This window comes from Lepisma saccharinum, chromosome 7 (genome assembly GCF_977018435.1).
Source record: "Lepisma saccharinum chromosome 7, izLepSacc3.1, whole genome shotgun sequence".
NCBI lineage: Eukaryota > Metazoa > Arthropoda > Insecta > Zygentoma > Lepismatidae > Lepisma > Lepisma saccharinum.
The window spans coordinates 83,932,807-83,951,297 of NC_139235.1; the positions used below are offsets into that span (position 1 = coordinate 83,932,807).

An 18,491-nucleotide genomic window follows, 5' to 3' on the forward strand; every position below is an offset into this window, starting at 1 on the left:
CGGTCCAGGAACATTTTTTCCAAAATGAATTTAAATTCGGTCCAGAAACATTTTTTCCAAAATGAATTTAAATTCGGTCCGGGAACCTTTTCCCCCGTATCAATTTAAATACGGTCCAGGAACCTTTTTTCAGGAACAATTAAAATACGGTCCAGGAACCTTTTTCAATGAAACAATACGCAACTTGGACCGAATTTAAATTGTGCGAGAAAAGAAGGTTCCGGTCCTGCAACGAAACCCAATAGAACCCATTAGAATTTTTAGGTTCCTGGGCGTTTAGCAACCCTGCTGGAAGGCAATCGTAGAGTTTACTAACTGGTAACATACAAATTTGCATACCTACCCCCCCCCCCCGGAAAGGAAATCACAAACACGTCACTGAGTGGGCATCCTCCCTCAAAGCAAGAAGCTTAAAACTTGATTCATATCTACGCGCAAGTAAAGCTCAGATCAACCTCCGCTCACGGTGCGGTAAAATATTGTTGAATGATTTTTAAATAGAAGCATTCACACCTAGCGCTCTGGTCAAGGTTCGCTTCGATCACGCTCAGCTCGTACTTCGGTCACGATCAGGTGGAAAGAATATTTGACTGAAGCGTGAGGGGGCGGAGCTTGACTTTGCCGAAGCTTGATCGTTGAGGTGAACGTCTGTATTGCTCAACCTTCAGGCCCTTTGCAGAGGATACGTAACCCAGTTTTGTGCGTAGAAGATGAATGCTCTGAAGTTTAAGGCCTATTGAAACACAAAGAAAGGCGAGTAGAGGTAAAATTGATTGATGGCGACATTTCCTCAATTCTGTTTGTAAAACATCGGTCAAAATATGCGATTTCATGAACCCGAGTAAAAGAAATTGAAGAAAAAAAAACTGGCCGAAACGACCAAATACAATTACAGCTAATGAAAAAAATTCAATAGGTAACTAACCACAAATATGATCCAGGAGCACTAGTTGCATGAATTAAAATCCCTGTTAACGGTCATATTTTTCCGGACAACAAAATTGTCATTTGTGTGTTTGTGTGCAAAGGGAAAGGAGGTATTGGTCAACTCTCTGCCAAGGGAAAAAAATCATTTTTGATATCTATCTCTGAATCAAGATTAGCAACGAACTTGTTCTTTGTTTACGGAATACTAAACAAAATTATTCCTTTTCTTTCAGTCGAGGAAGACGACTTTTCACACGATGTGCGTAACAATCGGGTCCTTGAAACTATATAGGATTACAACCTGATGTCTATCTGTCACGTGTTGTGTAGGAAACTTTCTGATAAAAGAAATGGTCAACAATGTCGATATGAAACAATAAGCCCGAAAATGTTCATGCCAAACCTAGACCAACAAACTAGTGTTTACCACTGTTGACATTTAGTTTTGCACATTATAGCTGCAATTAAACGTTTACCGATTTCAAACCGAAAGTATATCAATAAATATTATTGTATTTTAATAGCCGTCCTCCGTGGTCGAGTTGTCCTGGGTTCGAATCCCGGCCTGGGCATGGATGTTCTTTGTGATGTCTCTTCCTCCATTTCGTCATATCACAGCGCATCCTCGCAATTAGTCAAAACTGGCAGGAGAGCGAAGTAAATCAACCAAATCAATCAACCCCCGCTTTCGCAATTCTCTTTCTTCTTTATTTCCTTCTAATTAATGACAGTGCTGTAACAGACAAGTCCGTCGTTGAAAATCTCTTCAACATTGTACTTAGCACAATCGGCAGGATTTTTACACAGAAAAATCGGTGTACTGTTTGAAGAAACCAACAGTGCGCGTCAAATCTCCTGCATATGGCCTTGAAAGGCTGAACAGCACCAGCGAATCACAGACGTGCGGCGTTGCTGTGCTCTCCGTGACAAGGCGTTTCGCTCAACCACGCTGTCTCTTTTCCGTGTGAGATTTCGACATGGCACCGCTGCAGTGCGCTGCTATTCATTGGCTATCGCCATATGCAGGAGATTTGACGCGCACTTTAGACTCACGTTGATCGTATCTTGACTGGAGCGAAACTTGACCGCTAGTGTGGACTGTGTTTCCCCCTGACCACGGAGCGTTAGCGGACAGTGACCCGAGTGTTGCTTGAGCGTAGATATGAATCAAGCCTTACACTCCCGACAGAAAACAGAAGGACGGAAAAGAAATACAAATATTAAAATATAGATGACCAATTTTCCCCATACTCCAGTGAATATTCCCCTTACGAGCGCCCATGGTTCTAGAAACGCATCATTCTCCTTGTGACCATTTTTGTTTCTCCCCTGCGCCGAGCAAACTTTATAGCCACAGAGCTTCGGCTCACTAAATCCCTGGAATGCAGAGTGACGGATAATGTCCAGGCTCGAACTTTGACCTAGGACTTTTAATGGTGCTCCGAAAGAAGGCTTGACATGGAACATCTGCTTCCTTTTACGCTCGCGTCGTGTTCAGTTACAACCTTTGACAAGGAAAGAGATCGCTCCACTTTTCGCCGATTAAATCACACGAGCTGCCTGCAGTGAGTTGCTTTTATTTTTTCTCGGCTTCAACTGCAGATGGCTGCATCGACGTTGCGAACCATGACTACAAGAACAGAATGAATCAAAGGACCGGAAGTAACGATTATTACTTTTTAAGTAATTGTTACTCCGTTTCTGGAGTAGTGTGTAGAAGTCCAGCGCAGTTAATTCTGCCGTGCGATGCGCGAAACAACTAAAGAAGCAGTGTTGCTAATGGAGCAGATAGAAAAATCGCTGCAGTGCGCCGATGCACAGCTGTTACGTACAACAATAAAATTAGAGAATTCAGGTCTATCTAACGTTGAGTTTTAAACGTCATGCATTATACCAGGACTAGGATTAATATGTATTAACAAGTGGCTTTGTATGTAGCTACATACATATGGACTAAAAATTCGCAAAATATGAACTAACACATAAGTAAAATTACCAAAAATGCTGCAAAGAAGACTTCTTCATACGATTCCTTATTTGAGTGATTTCAAACAAAATAAAAAATATATATATATTATTTTTCATTGCATTAATGCACTGGTGGCGTTCTAACTTTTCACTCCCAAAACCCGTATACACTGGTATGGAATTGCAACGGCAGATAATAACATGCCAACGTGTTAAACCGCTACAATTGCACCATAACACTCCTCCTGAAGCAGTATTATTATTTCCTCTCTGAGATCTGCGACAGTCGGTTGCCTTTATTGTACATTTACAAAGGATGCCGGCTTCGACAACAATAACAAGTACATATACTGCCACTAGACGATAAGCTGCGCGGCTTTTTCTTTTGTTATGAACCAGGGCCGGCGCTAGTCATTTTGCCTCCCTGGGAGGTGGCGGCAGATGCCGCTCTATTTCGACCCCCCCCCCCCCCGGTCATTACGCAGCAACGGAAAATTGAAAATCAATATATTCCTAACTAAAACATCAAAATATAAAATAAATAATGTGACTTCTTATGCTATTTCAATACTATTCAGCGCAAAAGAATATCTCGCTCGATCACAGTTTTCAATAGGCTTATTTTTTTCTTCTCTTCAAATTTTGCCGCTCGGTTCGCCCTCCCCTTCCGCCGGCCCTGCTATGAACTTGGTCACCCATCAAAGCATGGCAATTTTAACACAGAAAACAATATGTATCGCATTAAGCAGCAAAAATGACAGCCTCCTCTATGCAATTTCTACAAGAACACCTGCCGGAGCCAGAGTTGAATTGCTTAGAATTTCCCGAGCTTGGCTATGCAAGGTTTTTGATTTCAACTTCGACAGAACTGGAGGCATTATGGAATTTAACGTTCATTAGCAAACACACACTTTTACATACACACACGCAATACACGCACACAACGTCAAACCGGTCAAATACTTAGTATAAAATAAAAATATGGTGCTTCCAATCCAACAAAACTCACCGCCACTTTACCTGCTTTCCCCTTCCGTGACAGAAATAGTGCTTCATTATTACAGTTGGCAACACTAGTTACTAGCTAGCCAATGAACATGCACTGAATAAAAGAAGCAACGACTACGCCGTGCTATATTGCCACATTGCCGTCCCTGCTGACCGGTGGGAACCGCGAGCTGGAGCGCTGTTCAATTGTTTTCAATGAAGTTTGCGCGAGTGTGTCCAGGAATGGAATGACAATATGGCAACAATAGCGAAGGTTTTCGAGCAGGGTAGAACACGTGATGCTAAGAGAGAGGGAGACGAAACGAAAATTCGTTTCTACGCAACGGCAAATTTACGTGTGTGGCACTCTAACTAAATTACCCATTCAATACCACTCCGTTTTCACTGGTAGAAAATCCTAAACAAAAGAGATTTAGAAGCAACTTTTGTGGTGTATAATCAATAATGTGTTTTCGACAAGAAATTCAATTCTACATGCACCTTTAAAGAAAGGTAAAGAGCCCCCCTGTGCTTAGCACCACACCATGAAAGCGTATAGGGGGTGTGGGGGGTAACGCCCCACACTTCCTTGATCCGGTCGTGAGTGGGGGTGATGTGATCAGCATCACGCCCCTGACCGCCTTAACCCCCCAGGGTTCCCCCCCCCCCAGGTACCCATGTCATTCGACGCTGGGTGGGCGCCGGGGCCGCTTCCAACGTTAGAAAAGTTCCTGGATTTGAACCGGCCGGGGATCGAACCCGGGACCTTTAGCATGGTAGTCAGACGCGTTACACTTTTTTTTTTTTAAAGGAATACCCCTATTCGGCAGTATTCCCTGTCATTCACACATTTTTCACAATCTTTCACACATGTCAAGTTTCACTGTATTCCCATTGGTTCTAATTATTCGCACAAACACAAACATCAAAGCCCGAGCGGATTCGAACCCGGGACCCCTAGCATTGCAGCGCGATGAGATAACCACTCGGCCACAGGGTACGGCCTCCATCCCACTTCATTCACTCATATAATTTCATTCAAATTTCTTTTTTAAGACTTTTCAGGACAGACAATCACAAACATCCATGTCCGAGCCGGGATTCGAACCCAGGACCTCTGGCGTTGTAGCACGATGTGCTAACCACTTCGCCACGGGGGCCGACAACTGAGCCACCGCGGCCACCTTTCACAAGAAAAAATGAAATATTACACTGCTAAAAGAGAATTGTTACGTATATTCAGACTAAGAGCGCCATGAAAAAATATTCGAATACACCAAATGTTATTCATTCATTCATTGTTTTGTGCCCAGAGGCAGGTTTTTCCTTGCAACCTAAATGCTGTTCGATATTCAGCTCTTCGCTTTGTGCCAAAAGTGTGTGTGTGTGGGGGGGGGGGGGGAAAGAACATTTTATTTTCCCTTGGTACATAAGGTTTAGCATAGTGCGGGGGTAACGTCCCGCCTATCGCCGCCACTGTTAATTCTCATCGCGATTAGCCAATAGTGTAAGAGGAGCGACGCTAAATAACAAAAATCAAATAACATCATTGTATTCTGTTAATTCGAAGAAGCAGATGTTGCAATTTTTCTTTCATGATCGTCAGGCTGTCAGGAAGACAAGACTGAATGAAAATGATGGACAATTCACCAGTTATTACTTTTGCTGTTGGGTGTACCTGCCCCTTAGCACCGTGACGTGGCTATATGTCCAGCGCAAGCACGGACAATGGAGTCGATTTCAGGTGTAATTAGGCTACTCTGTCGTGAAAAAGAGAAGAGGCCGGCCATTTTGAACCACGAAGTCTTTTAACCTGCTTGTCGATAGGGAGGGTTACACTCAGCCGGGCTTCACCTTAAAGGTGATTGCATGTTAAGAACTCAAACAGGGTTATCCACTATCACCTTCCCCGTGGAAATATTTGTCTTTGAGGCGTTTAATGTGCATCTTCTCACACTTTTACCATTGTCGAGCTAAAAGCAGGTTATTGTCGAGCTTATCTTTTCCCTCTGGGAGGGGTGACCAAAGGTTTTCCACGCACCTGCGTATTGTTCCTTCGACCTTGTCAACACTTCAGATCTTTCTTCTTCGTTCTTTTCGTCTCTTCCGAACAAGGCGTGGCTTTTTACACTGCAGTTCTTTGCCCACCCTTTGTCAACCGCGGACGAGACGGTGCAAGGGCGTTGCCTAGACTTGAACGTTGAGATGGGCGGACAAAAATCTCTCCTCAAACAAGAGATTCCTTGACAAAGAAACAAAAGGGCAACGTGCTAGCGTGTGTGGAAAGATCTTTCGAGTTTGCCTGCCCCCTTAGCATGTTTCAGTACAAACCGCTGCAGTGGCCAGAAGCTTTGCTCAATCACAGAAGCCTTCTGATAAGATTGTCTCAGTCAAATTACAACGTCGCACACTTCATAAAACAAGTTATTAAACTCAACCGTTTTTTTTGTTCAGTCCTCGATTTATCTTTCCTAACACCACCACTCCCCATGGACACTGGTAGATTGCACTGCAGCACACGATGGAATTGTGGGTAAGAGGAGTTGGTTGTGATCGTTACGATTACGTAATTGTAAACATATCTAATTTTCCTTCTTATCTCGTGATGATGAGATTACAGTCAACCTAGGCGTGGCCATTAGGCATCAGGGGCGTGGACAAAATGTCAATTCTATCAACTGTTTATGAAAAGCTGTCAGTGCTGCCATAGGATTGGCTAGTTTCAGGCAGGGTTGGCAAAATTTAGATTTCTTAAAACAAGAAACAAGCACGGTGCGAAATCCTGGGAAGTATTAGGGAGACTTTTCCTCGAAAATGTGTCTAGAAATGAACGTCGTAGGAACATCACCGCCACAAGAGTTAAAAAAGTGATGATGCCAACTTCGCAACCTGGGACAGTGGCCGCCATATTGGATTGAAATACACATAGCTTGCTGTTTCTCATGATAGAAACGTTACTCTGCTACACAGACTTTCAAAACTGGCGTCATTCGAAAGAGAAAACTCCAACGAATTATAAAATTACCATTAATCTTAGTTTTATTGTTACCCGTTGAATGTAGAAACAAAAAACTTTCAAATATAAATATTTTTCTTGCTCTAGAAATTGTATTTTGTTTCATAACATGGTAAATATCAATCAGATCGAAAATATGGTTATGATAAAAAGTAAAGTACAGTTTCTCATGATTATGTTGCAGTTGTTTGAGGAAGTTTTCTTTCTTAGTTCCGAAGTTATGAATCAAAACATATTTGTCGCCGTTGAATCATAACGCAGATTTCAGACTCTCCTGTTCAGTTTACCAAGATATAACGAAGAAGACACATAACTTTCATGTACATTTGAATACATGTTTCATGCGTAACGATTTACAGTTTTTGAGATGATATTACTTTAAATTGATGTGCAAGGGTGTTAAAAAAACATTCAGAAAATTAGTGTTGCCGCTTGTGGCGGTGACGTTGCTACGAAGTTACAAGTTTTGGCCAGTTTGTCGCCCTACTAAAGGGGGACGGGCGATATCCCCCACGAACAACCTTATCCTGAAAAATCTCCCATCAAAAATTTCTGGGGGAGAATTTTAGCTATAACAGCAACAGTAAGCAATTGGTTTTGACTTCAAATATACTTTACCGAGGACAATATCGGAAACAAGCACGTCTGAGTGTTACATTCTTTCTCTCTCTCTGATCTCCGCAAAGATACCATTAACAGATCTACATCAATAACGATACAAGAACATTGCACGCAGACCCATAGCCAGAATTATATTTCGGGGGCGGCTCATCCCTTATCAGCACGGGCGTCGCCAGAAATATTTGTAGAGGAGGTCAGACCATTGATAAAACTTGACGAGTAAAATAATAATGACAATAATAATTATTGCTATTTTACAATTTAGTCCAAATGTATTGTTATTATTATATAAATGAAGAGACTTTGGTACTCGATCCACCGTATCAGTGAATATCTAACAAAATTATTGTCCATTATTTTAATTTTATTTTGTACAGTTAGTGTACTGAAAATCATAGTTATTGTATTTTGTTATTCACTTTTACACAATCGTTCAAAAAAGGCTATAACAGTTAGTGGTAAATTTTACTCGAAGTTTATATTCTGTTTTGTTCGATGTAATGCAGTTTTTATTGTGGTTATAACTTTATTTCTGTTATTAACAATAATAACAACATTTAAACATTTGTAGGATTTCGGAGGGGGCTTCAGACCCCTTATCCCTCCCCCTAGCTACGTGCCTGATTGCACGATAATTAGGTTATTTTACGTCGCTTCTCCCGACATTTTTGTCTAATTGTGTTTAACACAATAAAACAAGAATGTAAGACACACACAAGTATTCAATCAAATTGATATAGAACTAATATAAAGCAAAAACTCCATAATAACGCCATTTCATCTATTTTGTATTAAACAAAGAAAACGTTCCTTTAGCGGACGGTAGCCTCTCACGCATGCAAGCCTCTATGCACGAAAGGTTTCTACATCAAGAATATACAGTTGTGTCGTTAGGTTATACTTACCTTCAGATTGAGCTTATAGAATAGTCAGCTGATATGAAGAACCGAAGAAAATAAACTCACCTTACCACTGGCTAATGCTCATTATTAACTCGTACATATTGACAATATTTATTACTGATACTAACACTATAAACCCTTAGTTATTTGTTATTCGGATAAATACATGCCAAAACATTTTAATTAACACCACTACAAATCAGGACACAAATGAAAGAAAGATGTAGCATTGCAAATTTCATTAGAAATATATTTCTCTCTTATGTACAGCGCCTGCGACAAGCTATCTACAAAGTGTACAAACTAGGTATTTTACAATAGAGCTACAACCTGCTTTCGAGAAAACTAACATATGGCACGAATTTTCCCGAAAAGAAGCACAACAATTGTATCAAGAATCTGTTCACCACAAGCATGTAAATATTACATCTTGTTTGGCGAAAGGGCGTATTATTTCTAACAAACACAGTTTTACAACACTAAGAATATATGGCCTTAAAGTACACACACCTTTAAGTGCAAAAATTGTGCAAGGAACAAACTCTAAGAGTCAATCATTCATGGATATGGGTAACTTGTTAGACGAAGCAAACACAAATATGCCTCTGTTCAGCTCAAAGCAAGTATTTATATAAGAAGCAATGTGATTGTCTTTGATAACTGCCAATCAATCCTATGCGTAAGTCAGTGACCGTGGTCATCGGTTTTGTAAATGTTTATGTCATCCATTCTTTAACAAATCGTCCACTGAGAATGTAAATGTTCTCTGTCCAATTTTTCATTTTTTCCGAAAAGCCCTTTAAAGTTTGACATGATATTTACTGGGCCTTTGTCACGATTGTGCTGAAAGTTTGTATAATTGCAAAGGCTGATACATTGAAGCCTCTCTAAAAATAAGTAGTTCTTTGGTTAGGTATTTATGCTGTAATTGATTATTGAAATTTCAGATAGAACAATTGTACGCAACACCAGCTATGATTTGAGAGTGTCAGTGTTCTATCTACCAGATAGAACACTGCATTCTGGAAACGAGATGGAGATTAAACAATTTCATTATAAATTTGTAATTTGGTAGCAAAGTAAAATAAATACAGTAATTCATATTGTGGGAAATCAATAAACTACTTTGAATCCACTATTATTCAAAATTCTTGTCTGTTAACAACAAAAGTAAGAACCGAAGACCACTACCATTGTTAAGCATCTCCCACAAGTGACTGAGGTTAGAATTACAATGCAAGTGGTTTATCTCATACTCGGATGGCGCTTGTGGTTGGTTGAGGAAATTGTCGTAAGGTTTCATTGACTGTTTAAGTTTGTACTCTCGTGGCTGTTTCCAAATTCTGCACATGGACCAAAAAGACTCTTAATATATCAATATTGGTTGTATGTAGGCATCAGACAATATAGAACATTTGCATTCTCAATGGACGAAATGTGCAATTTGCAGAATATATTCAGTTCTTTAATACGAGTACAGTCAGATGCAACCTATGTAGATGGAGACGAGCCAAGTAGTACTCCTGCACAGAGCTAGATACCAACAAACTCGGAAGATACGAGGAATATCCACAAGCTTCAGGAATTGAAACAAAACACCAAAGAAGCTGCTGTTAAGCTCTGCACTAGGATACGAAAAATCTATTCCTTAAAAACACGTACGACGCAAAAGAAAAATTAATGAAAATAGTCATTGCCGAGCAATACTGTACACTAGGGATTTTCAAACTCTTTGATGACGTGGCTCCCTTCAGCTACCAAAATCTGCACGCGCCTCCCCTCAATAATATTAGATAAGTACATGTGACCATGAAAGACCAACACAAAATGTCTTCATGTGTTTGTTTGCTGTGAACTTGAGCATATTTGAAAGGAAGATAATTCGGAAAATATATGGCTCTATTAAAGTAAACAATGAGGAAGGATCCGAACAAATCAAGAAACCAGTAGCATACTGGAAGAGCAAGACATTGTTATATTTATAAAAATGGGAAGGTTAAGATGGCTTGGGACACATTGCAAGAAAAGATCATCGTTTACCAAAAAAAATACTACAAGAGATAATATACTCCTGCAAAAAAAAAAGGTAGACCCGAACAGAGATGGCTCGACGATGTCATGAAGGATCTGAAAACGATGAAGATCCAAGGATGAAAGGAAAGAGCGAAGAACAGAGAAGACAGGAGACGATTATTCGAGGAAGCCAAAGCCCACAAGGGGCTGTAGAGCTGAATGGTAAAGTAAGGTAAGATGATTTGCTGTTGGCACACATCAAGTAGTGAAAATATAATGTGTGATTATCCTACAGGTGATATATTTTAAAAAATATATATATATTTGTAAACTGGTGCCAGTTCACTGAGCGAAACGATATCCACGAGAAAGAGAGAGATGACACATGGTAATAAGAAGCATATTGCAATGTTTAGCAAAGTCAGAGGGATGTATGAGCGTGCTTGGAGTCACACAGAATCGGAGTACATACTTGGAAGTGCATCTCATTCTAGATATTTACTCTTGATCTGTCTTTGGACTTGATCACGACCACTTCCAAAAGTACTTTCCACAGAAGTTGTGCCAAGTGTTTCTGTTCCACAGATTTTATTTCCACAAACACATATTTGATTTTATTATTTAATCGTAGTCCTGTTTCCCCTAACAACATGCTCAATGTAGGAAAGCAGTTAGCAATGCTTTGATGTTCAGTCTTTCTCTTCCAAAGCAGCGACTGCATTTTTGAAGGCTGTCTAATAGGTACAGAATTTATAACTTCCTTGGAGAGATACTTCAGAACATTTCATTTGGGCCAAAAATCAGAAAGGTGTGCCAACGTCTGGCCAAAAGGCATGGTTTTCTTGATACGAGATACGAGTGCAGTTCTTGTCTATAGGTTCAAAAACACTGCCACGGAACAACCAATGTGAGTTGCAATAATTCAGAAGAAATATTTCTTATTAACACATTTTAAACTTCAAGAAAAAGAGGCACGCCGCACAATTTGAAAACCACTACTGTACACCATTAATCAATAGAAAATGCTGTGAAAATTCTGTTTGTATTACAAACATCCTTAGATATTTTGTGCTGGTATACATTTATCAGTTCTGAGATTTCAAAGAGCTAGCTAGGTTCCTTTCTTTTTTCTTTTCAGGAGAAACCAATACGTCAAATTCGAAGATGTACTTAGGTCAGTCATGTTGACTTATAAGTTCGTAAGAAATTAAGGTTGGTATGAAATTGTTTTATATGTATTTGCACACATTCTTTTACTTCTGTGATGTCAGCAGAAAGCTTAATCTTTTATCATTTTTTGTATATCAAAAGTTTCCTTGTTTGCCTGTTCATGTCACAGAAATATTACATTTATTTAGTGAAAGTGTGTTCTGTTTTCCGAGTTAGGTCCGTCAAAATATATGTTAAAACTAACTTTATAGAGTAAAATCAAAGCCTTTATATGATTAGTTTAAAGAATACACAGTCATACTTTTAAAATGTTATGTCTGGTAACTACAGTTGTAGGTAAGCATATAATATAGAGTGCCTTTAAACATAATTTACGTACAGTGGGATCCATGAGTATTATCGTGCAAATTGTCCATCACCATGTTCGTGCGCTTTATTTGACGCAATAAGAGCTTCAAAAATTAAAAGAAATCTCAAAACAAGCTGTTGACAAATTCTGCACCAGCATACATAAAATCCATCATTTAAAAACATATAGGATGTAAGAGAAAAATTAATGAAAATAGTCGTGGTCAATTTGCCGTGCAATACTAGTGGATCCCACTGTACATTCATGTTTTCTATGTATCTTATTTCTTTTACATGAAATTCACGCGCAATATCACGATTCTATGGTCAGATTACGATAAAAATATTATTGCTTAACTTGAAATTACACAAAAATCAGCGAAATATTTTAGCACGGTTTTAGACCGATTGCAATATCAATATGAACACCACATACATATCAAATACAAAGCATGAGATAGATTTCTCCCCAGTTCAACAATTACTTGTATCTCCAATCACTTCACTTGGAATTTTGTTAGATGCTTTATAATCAACAATGAAATAAAAACATTATAATCAATGCAAGTTTAGAAAAAGAACAAAGGGAAGATATGTCCTCTGGCACAGCCAGTAATTTAATTAGAAGTCGAAAGAGACTTGATTAAAACTGTTTAGAAGTAGGGCTAAAACTTAGATGAAGAGAGACGTATCAAAGCTAATTTTAAACAATAAAAAAAGAGTTTCAAACTTCATTATCAGCACGAACGTCACAAATGGGGAACAAGGGATACCCGTACCTCAACTAGCGACGCTATATTCTTAATAGCTGGTACACATGCAATACTAGTTCAATATAGATGAGATCTATTTAATTGGACTCGCTAGGATACGCCATATTTGCAATTCAAGCACAAGTACATACAAACACACATACACAGCACATGCACTGGACTTGGCACTTCATACTGCAGATTATTTGTCATATCGTATTTCTACCTTCCTTAAGTATTATATGTAGTAGAAGAAAAATTTAGATTTAGACCAGAATAATTATTGTCTGGGTTGTTATAATATTCGGATATTAGTGCGCATCATACTCACTGGTCAAAATTTTCCACAAAAGACCTCTGACACCAAATTCTCAAACACATAACCTGCTTTGCTTCACTGATTGGCGAAACTTTTACAATTCACTAAAACGAAGCAGTTTTGTAGGAGTTGGACCTGGATGTGGCTTCAGAGCTTCGTCTTACAAGAAACCTCTAGAGTTGAATTGGCAGCCTCAACGATATGTTGTTTGTTGCCAACAACAAGAGAGACTTGGTTTTAGAATTTTGCTTTCCGTGTTTGTCGAGTTATAGTTCTGCATTTGCAAATACAGAAATATTTCTAAGGTTTTTCATACAATTTGGAAGGCGGTATGACATTTTTGTTTGCCAATATTGTATTTTCCTTCTGTTTACATGCCTGTGTGTTTTTTAAGAATGTTTTGAAATGAGAAAATGACCTCTGACCGTGGTTTGTTCATTCTGCAGATTATCTACAGATAGTAAATGTGTATCTAAAAATTTCCACTCCTCAATTTCGGGCCATCTCCACTAACGGGATATTTAGAGTACGGAGTGAAAAACGTTAAAGAAAGCACTAGATAAAATTGTTGGAACTGGACCTATAGTTGAAAGTGATGTCAGGATTACCAAAATGAACTACCAACGGGATTCAACCTTGGTTCACCTTAATCCCAAGACGATGGTGATCCAACCCCTATCTGGGAGACCCAGAATACAGTGAAAAGAGTATTAAATGCATTCTGCATTAGAATACGTTGATTCTGTGCATCAATAGGTGTGTGTGTCAAAGGTCTTGAGAGGATAACTCGGAAGCCCGCCGAAACTATGGACATAGTCCACGTCTGCTGAATCATTCAATTTTTCAGCAACACTCTGGAACCTTGAGAAAAAAACAAGCATTCATACACTATACTATCACAGCCTTTCAAGTAGAGTTCTTTGGACGAATCGCTGACGTCATGTCACGTGTCGAGCACACACTGTGCACTTTGCTCCCTGGCGGCTTTGGTCCGCGCCGCAATCCACTCCTCCAACCTTGGGGCACACGTGAGCACGGGGTCACCTAGCCGCATGCTTCCCATGAACATGAACTCCCCCGTCCCCAGCTTGACCCCACACTTGACAGGAACCACAACCTTCCCTACTTTTGCATCTGGGACCAAAGGATCTATGTCGTTCGTTGGTGGGGATTCGTTCTCCAGGAACACTGGCGACAACTGCCTGTAGACTCTGGAGGCCCTGATGGTTAGCTCGCTCTGTTGAAGATCTTCTCTGGTGGTGATGGTTGAAATGGTGCCTCTTGCCACTGAAAAGAAAGAAACTACCATGAGTACATTGTTAGATTACGTCATGTTTGTGTATTAAGACTCGGGACATTAGATTTGTCTGACAGTATCCAGGGCGTCTACAATTTTGTAAAAAATAAAATTCCCTGACTTTTCCAGGTTTTCCAGACAAAGAACCAAAATTTTTCACACCAAGTCTTTGGAGCAAATTCATGTACAGTATTTACACATTTGTACGAGAAGGACACTACATTTTAGCTAAACACCAAACTTAGAGACCCACTAAATGAAGTTAAAAGTAATAACGAGAAGCATAACCAAACAGAAACTGGCCGTTGCATAGGGGCTTGCTTAATACTTGTCATGTATCGACTAATGATAAACCATTATTTCTATATAGAGAAATCATAACAATCATAGCATAATAATACACAATTATAGTACAATTTAGTAGTACATGCATTAATCCTAATATGTACTAAATAAAACCCAAACATTGCAACCAGAAAGTGGTAAATGCCAATATCCACTTACTGTAGTAGATTGAAAATATAGTTCAACACATGACCCCTCTTTGACTGATTGATTGGGTTGGTGTTTTAAGTCAACTTTAAGCACAGTAAGGCTAATCAGGACTGGACCTACGGTTCAAAGTGGGATCCGAACCACTATGTGCCTCCATCGGGTATCGAACCCGGGACCCCTTGATTACAAGGCGACGGCGCTACCACTAGGCCCACATGACCCTTTTTCCTAGATACACCTTACGGCTCTCTTGATATACACAACTCGTTGTATCCTGACACTTGTTGAGGAGTTGTAGTTGCTTATTTGCAATTTGGTGGGATTATTTCAATGTTGATTTTTGTTATGTGTATGGTCCCGAGATTCGTTGGTGCTCGTTGGCGCGAGGTTCGTGTGGAGGACTAGTGTGGGGTGCAATACACCCTAAGGCCCTCTCGTTTGTACACAACTCGTTTTCGCCCTGGCACTTGTTGAGGGTCTCTGTGCGGACGGGTTTACTTGATTTCTTATTGTCTGGGTTCGAACCCTAAACCCTTGTTGAGACCGTTGTCTCGGGGTGATATATTTGTACATTTTTATTTTGTCAGTGTCATTGTATGTTCTTTTTGACTGACAGAGCAGGTTGAATTGGTTTATTGTTTTGTATAGTTTTGCCCTTGTACACTTATGTACATTTTTCTTTTTTTACAAAAATAATAACTTCGTATTCGCAAAAGTTAGTTCTGAGTTTGATTGACTGCAAATCTTAATACTTTCCCGTGCTTCGAGAGATGTCATTTCAATATAGAGTCTCATACTGTTTATGTATTGATGTATTGATATTACTGCTACTAATATTCTATTGTGGAACCTATTGGCAAGAACGTGTCAATAGACAAACACGTTTTCATTATCTATTAACGTGTAGTTAACATCGCCAAAATTTGTACAAAAGCAACTGCCCTTGCAAGGAAATTAATGTTAAATAGATAAAGAGTTGAATATTTATTGAATAACAAAAAAGGATGTTGGATCCAGTTGAAAAGTAAAGTTTCTTACAATTATTTTATGCATATTATGATTAGTAATAGTGTGCATAAATCTGCCTTGGTCCGATCCTGTCCTTCAAAGCAGTATGATCCCGATCTAATCCTTGCCTTCCAATGGGGAATTAAATAACCATAGATTATACAACACATTTTAAACAAGTATTTTCATTATTTAATTTTAACATGAGTGGTAAGTCTTTCCCGGGCATACGTCCAGTGTAATAAACTTGTTAAGTTGACGCGAACTTTCATTACTTATACCCGAACCCTGAGTGCATAAGATCCTCATATCTCCGGCAAGAATAGAGTTAATAACATTATGGGTAAATCTGAATATTGATGACAGTCACAACGTCGAACCCGGTACGTTGCAGTGATTAACGCTGAACAGGTTCGTTTAAGATATATGGTGTCTGCCACGTCGAACCCAGAATGTTTCAGATAGTGGGGCCCGTTTCTGATTTTTACTGCCACTGCAACGTGGGCGTGGGCGTTCGTGCGGGTGAGATTCGGGGCGTTTCAACTTCAACCAGTGGCTCTCAACCTTTTCCCTAAACTCGTGGTGCAACTTTTCCATCAAGATCATTGTGTGTACAGTGGAATGCACAAGTATTGCTTGGCAAATTGTTCACGATTATTTTTCATTATTCTTTTTTCTTGCATCCTGCGTGTTTTTAAGAAATGTTGTTTTGCTTAAATTCTTGAAACTCTCGTTGCCTATAACAATTATAATAAACATGGGTATGGGCAATTTGCTTGGAAATACTTATGCATCGCACTGTACAATGGCTTTTATTGTGTGCGGTATGCGAATTAAAGTTTGCTCTTGTAAATGAGGTGTCCATATTTGTCCATATCGCGCCAGGGCATTTGTCCTCTGTCCCTGTGCCACACCGGTTAACATTTTTTTGCCCATCCTAAATAGGCATTTCTATACATTTTCGTTTTCTTTGGTTAAAATACCAATATTTTTAGTCCAATTGTGATTACCCAGGTCTCACGTTGAGGCCCCGTGTCATATTTTTCTGTTAAAATTATTATTGGTAATAAGATGAGGATTCCTGATATGGTTGATTGATGAAAAATCATCCAAAGGTGAGAGTGTTAACGGGCACTTCACTTATTACACTTATTATCCTCCATTTCTAGATATTCAACCATCAAACATATATTTTAAAATGTGTTTTCTAAATCTCTGTCTCATTTATAAATTAATATAATTTAAAACTTGTCGTATTTAAAAACACGAAAGGAAAATATTTTGACTTCTAAATTCGTGTATGTCCGCGGCATCCTGATTGAAAGTTAATGATCTACACCGTAGTTGAAGGAAAATTATTATAAATGTAACTATGATACTTAGGTATTACAAAACACGACATACATTACATTTATATGACGATTTATATACTTATTTTGGAAAGACTTATTAATATTATTTTAACTACACCTGTTGAAGCCATGATTAGTTTTTATTTTTATAATTTTTAAAAATATGTCTCATAATGCAAATCTACATTATTATAATCACAAAATTGTTAGAATTCTTAATTTTGTCAAAAAAAACCAAGGCTAATGTGTTGTACAGATATACACATTAATACACATCACGTGTAAATCTACAATATACAAATACTACAACCAACACTATTCTCCCAACAATATTAACACTGCAAAAACAACATGTGTTACAATATGACAATTTTAATTCGAACATCACAAGGTACAGTGAGATCCACGAGTATTACCGTGCAAATTGTCCATCACCATGTTCGTGCACTTTATTTGACCCAATAAGAGCTTCAAGAATTAAAAGAAAACTCACAATAGACTGTTGACAGCACCAGCATACATAAAAATCCATATTTTAAAAACACATAGCATGTAGGAGAAAAATTAATGAAAATAGTCATGGACAATTTGCCGAACAATACTACTGGATCCCCCCTGTACCACTAATTGCCGCAATCTACAACATAAATAATTCTGTCATTCCCAAATCTATCTACATTGCCATTCGCCGTGGCCAAAATCAAGCGGTGTAGTTTATTCTGCATGATTTTGGTAAGGGACGAATTGAAGACCAGTCGTACACTAATGGGCAGTGATGTGGTACTAGAGTTTGTAACGACGGACAATTTTCTACACAGTAATTTGTCGAACTACGATACTTACACTCGAATAGCCATACTTCCCAGCTTTCTTCCATGGCTCCTGGGATTGCTATTGCAACAAGAATTCATGCTTGTCAAATGTGAAAAATATCGCGTTTTTTTAAAACGCGTCTCACGTAGTAGAGCCGTAATTCGCTTCTTTATACAGCACTTGCTGATTACCCAGCGTTGCCCGGGTATTTATTTATCCCAATCTTCTATTCGACAGGAAAATAATGTATTCTAACTATAGTGTAAAATGAACTTGGAGTTGAACGGCAATGGGAGTGTCAGTATTCATCTCGGCGACCCCGAAAACTATGGCAATTATGAACCTTCTGTGTAGGCAACCAAACTCGCCGTGCTGTGTAGCAGGAAGCATAACTTGCAGGATATGACACACGAAAATACCACGCAACAGAATACTATTTTATGTCCCCTTTCCACCCCACCCCTAGGGGGTGCCAGGGGTGTCTTACCCCCACAGTATTTCTT

The 18,491-nt window shown here is 39.0% G+C and overlaps 1 protein-coding gene across 1 annotated transcript in view; it reads right to left on the reverse strand.

Moving 5' to 3' along the window:
- Nucleotides 1–8,658: 8,658 nt before the first annotated feature.
- Nucleotides 8,659–18,491, reverse strand: part of LOC145989976 (meteorin-like protein) — a 269,077-nt gene continuing 259,244 nt past the window's right edge. The window contains exon 4 of the mRNA XM_083125530.1: nucleotides 8,659–14,310. Coding sequence (XP_082981656.1) covers nucleotides 13,967–14,310 — 344 coding nt within the window. The 3' untranslated portion in view covers nucleotides 8,659–13,966. The remainder of the gene's footprint in view (nucleotides 14,311–18,491) is intronic.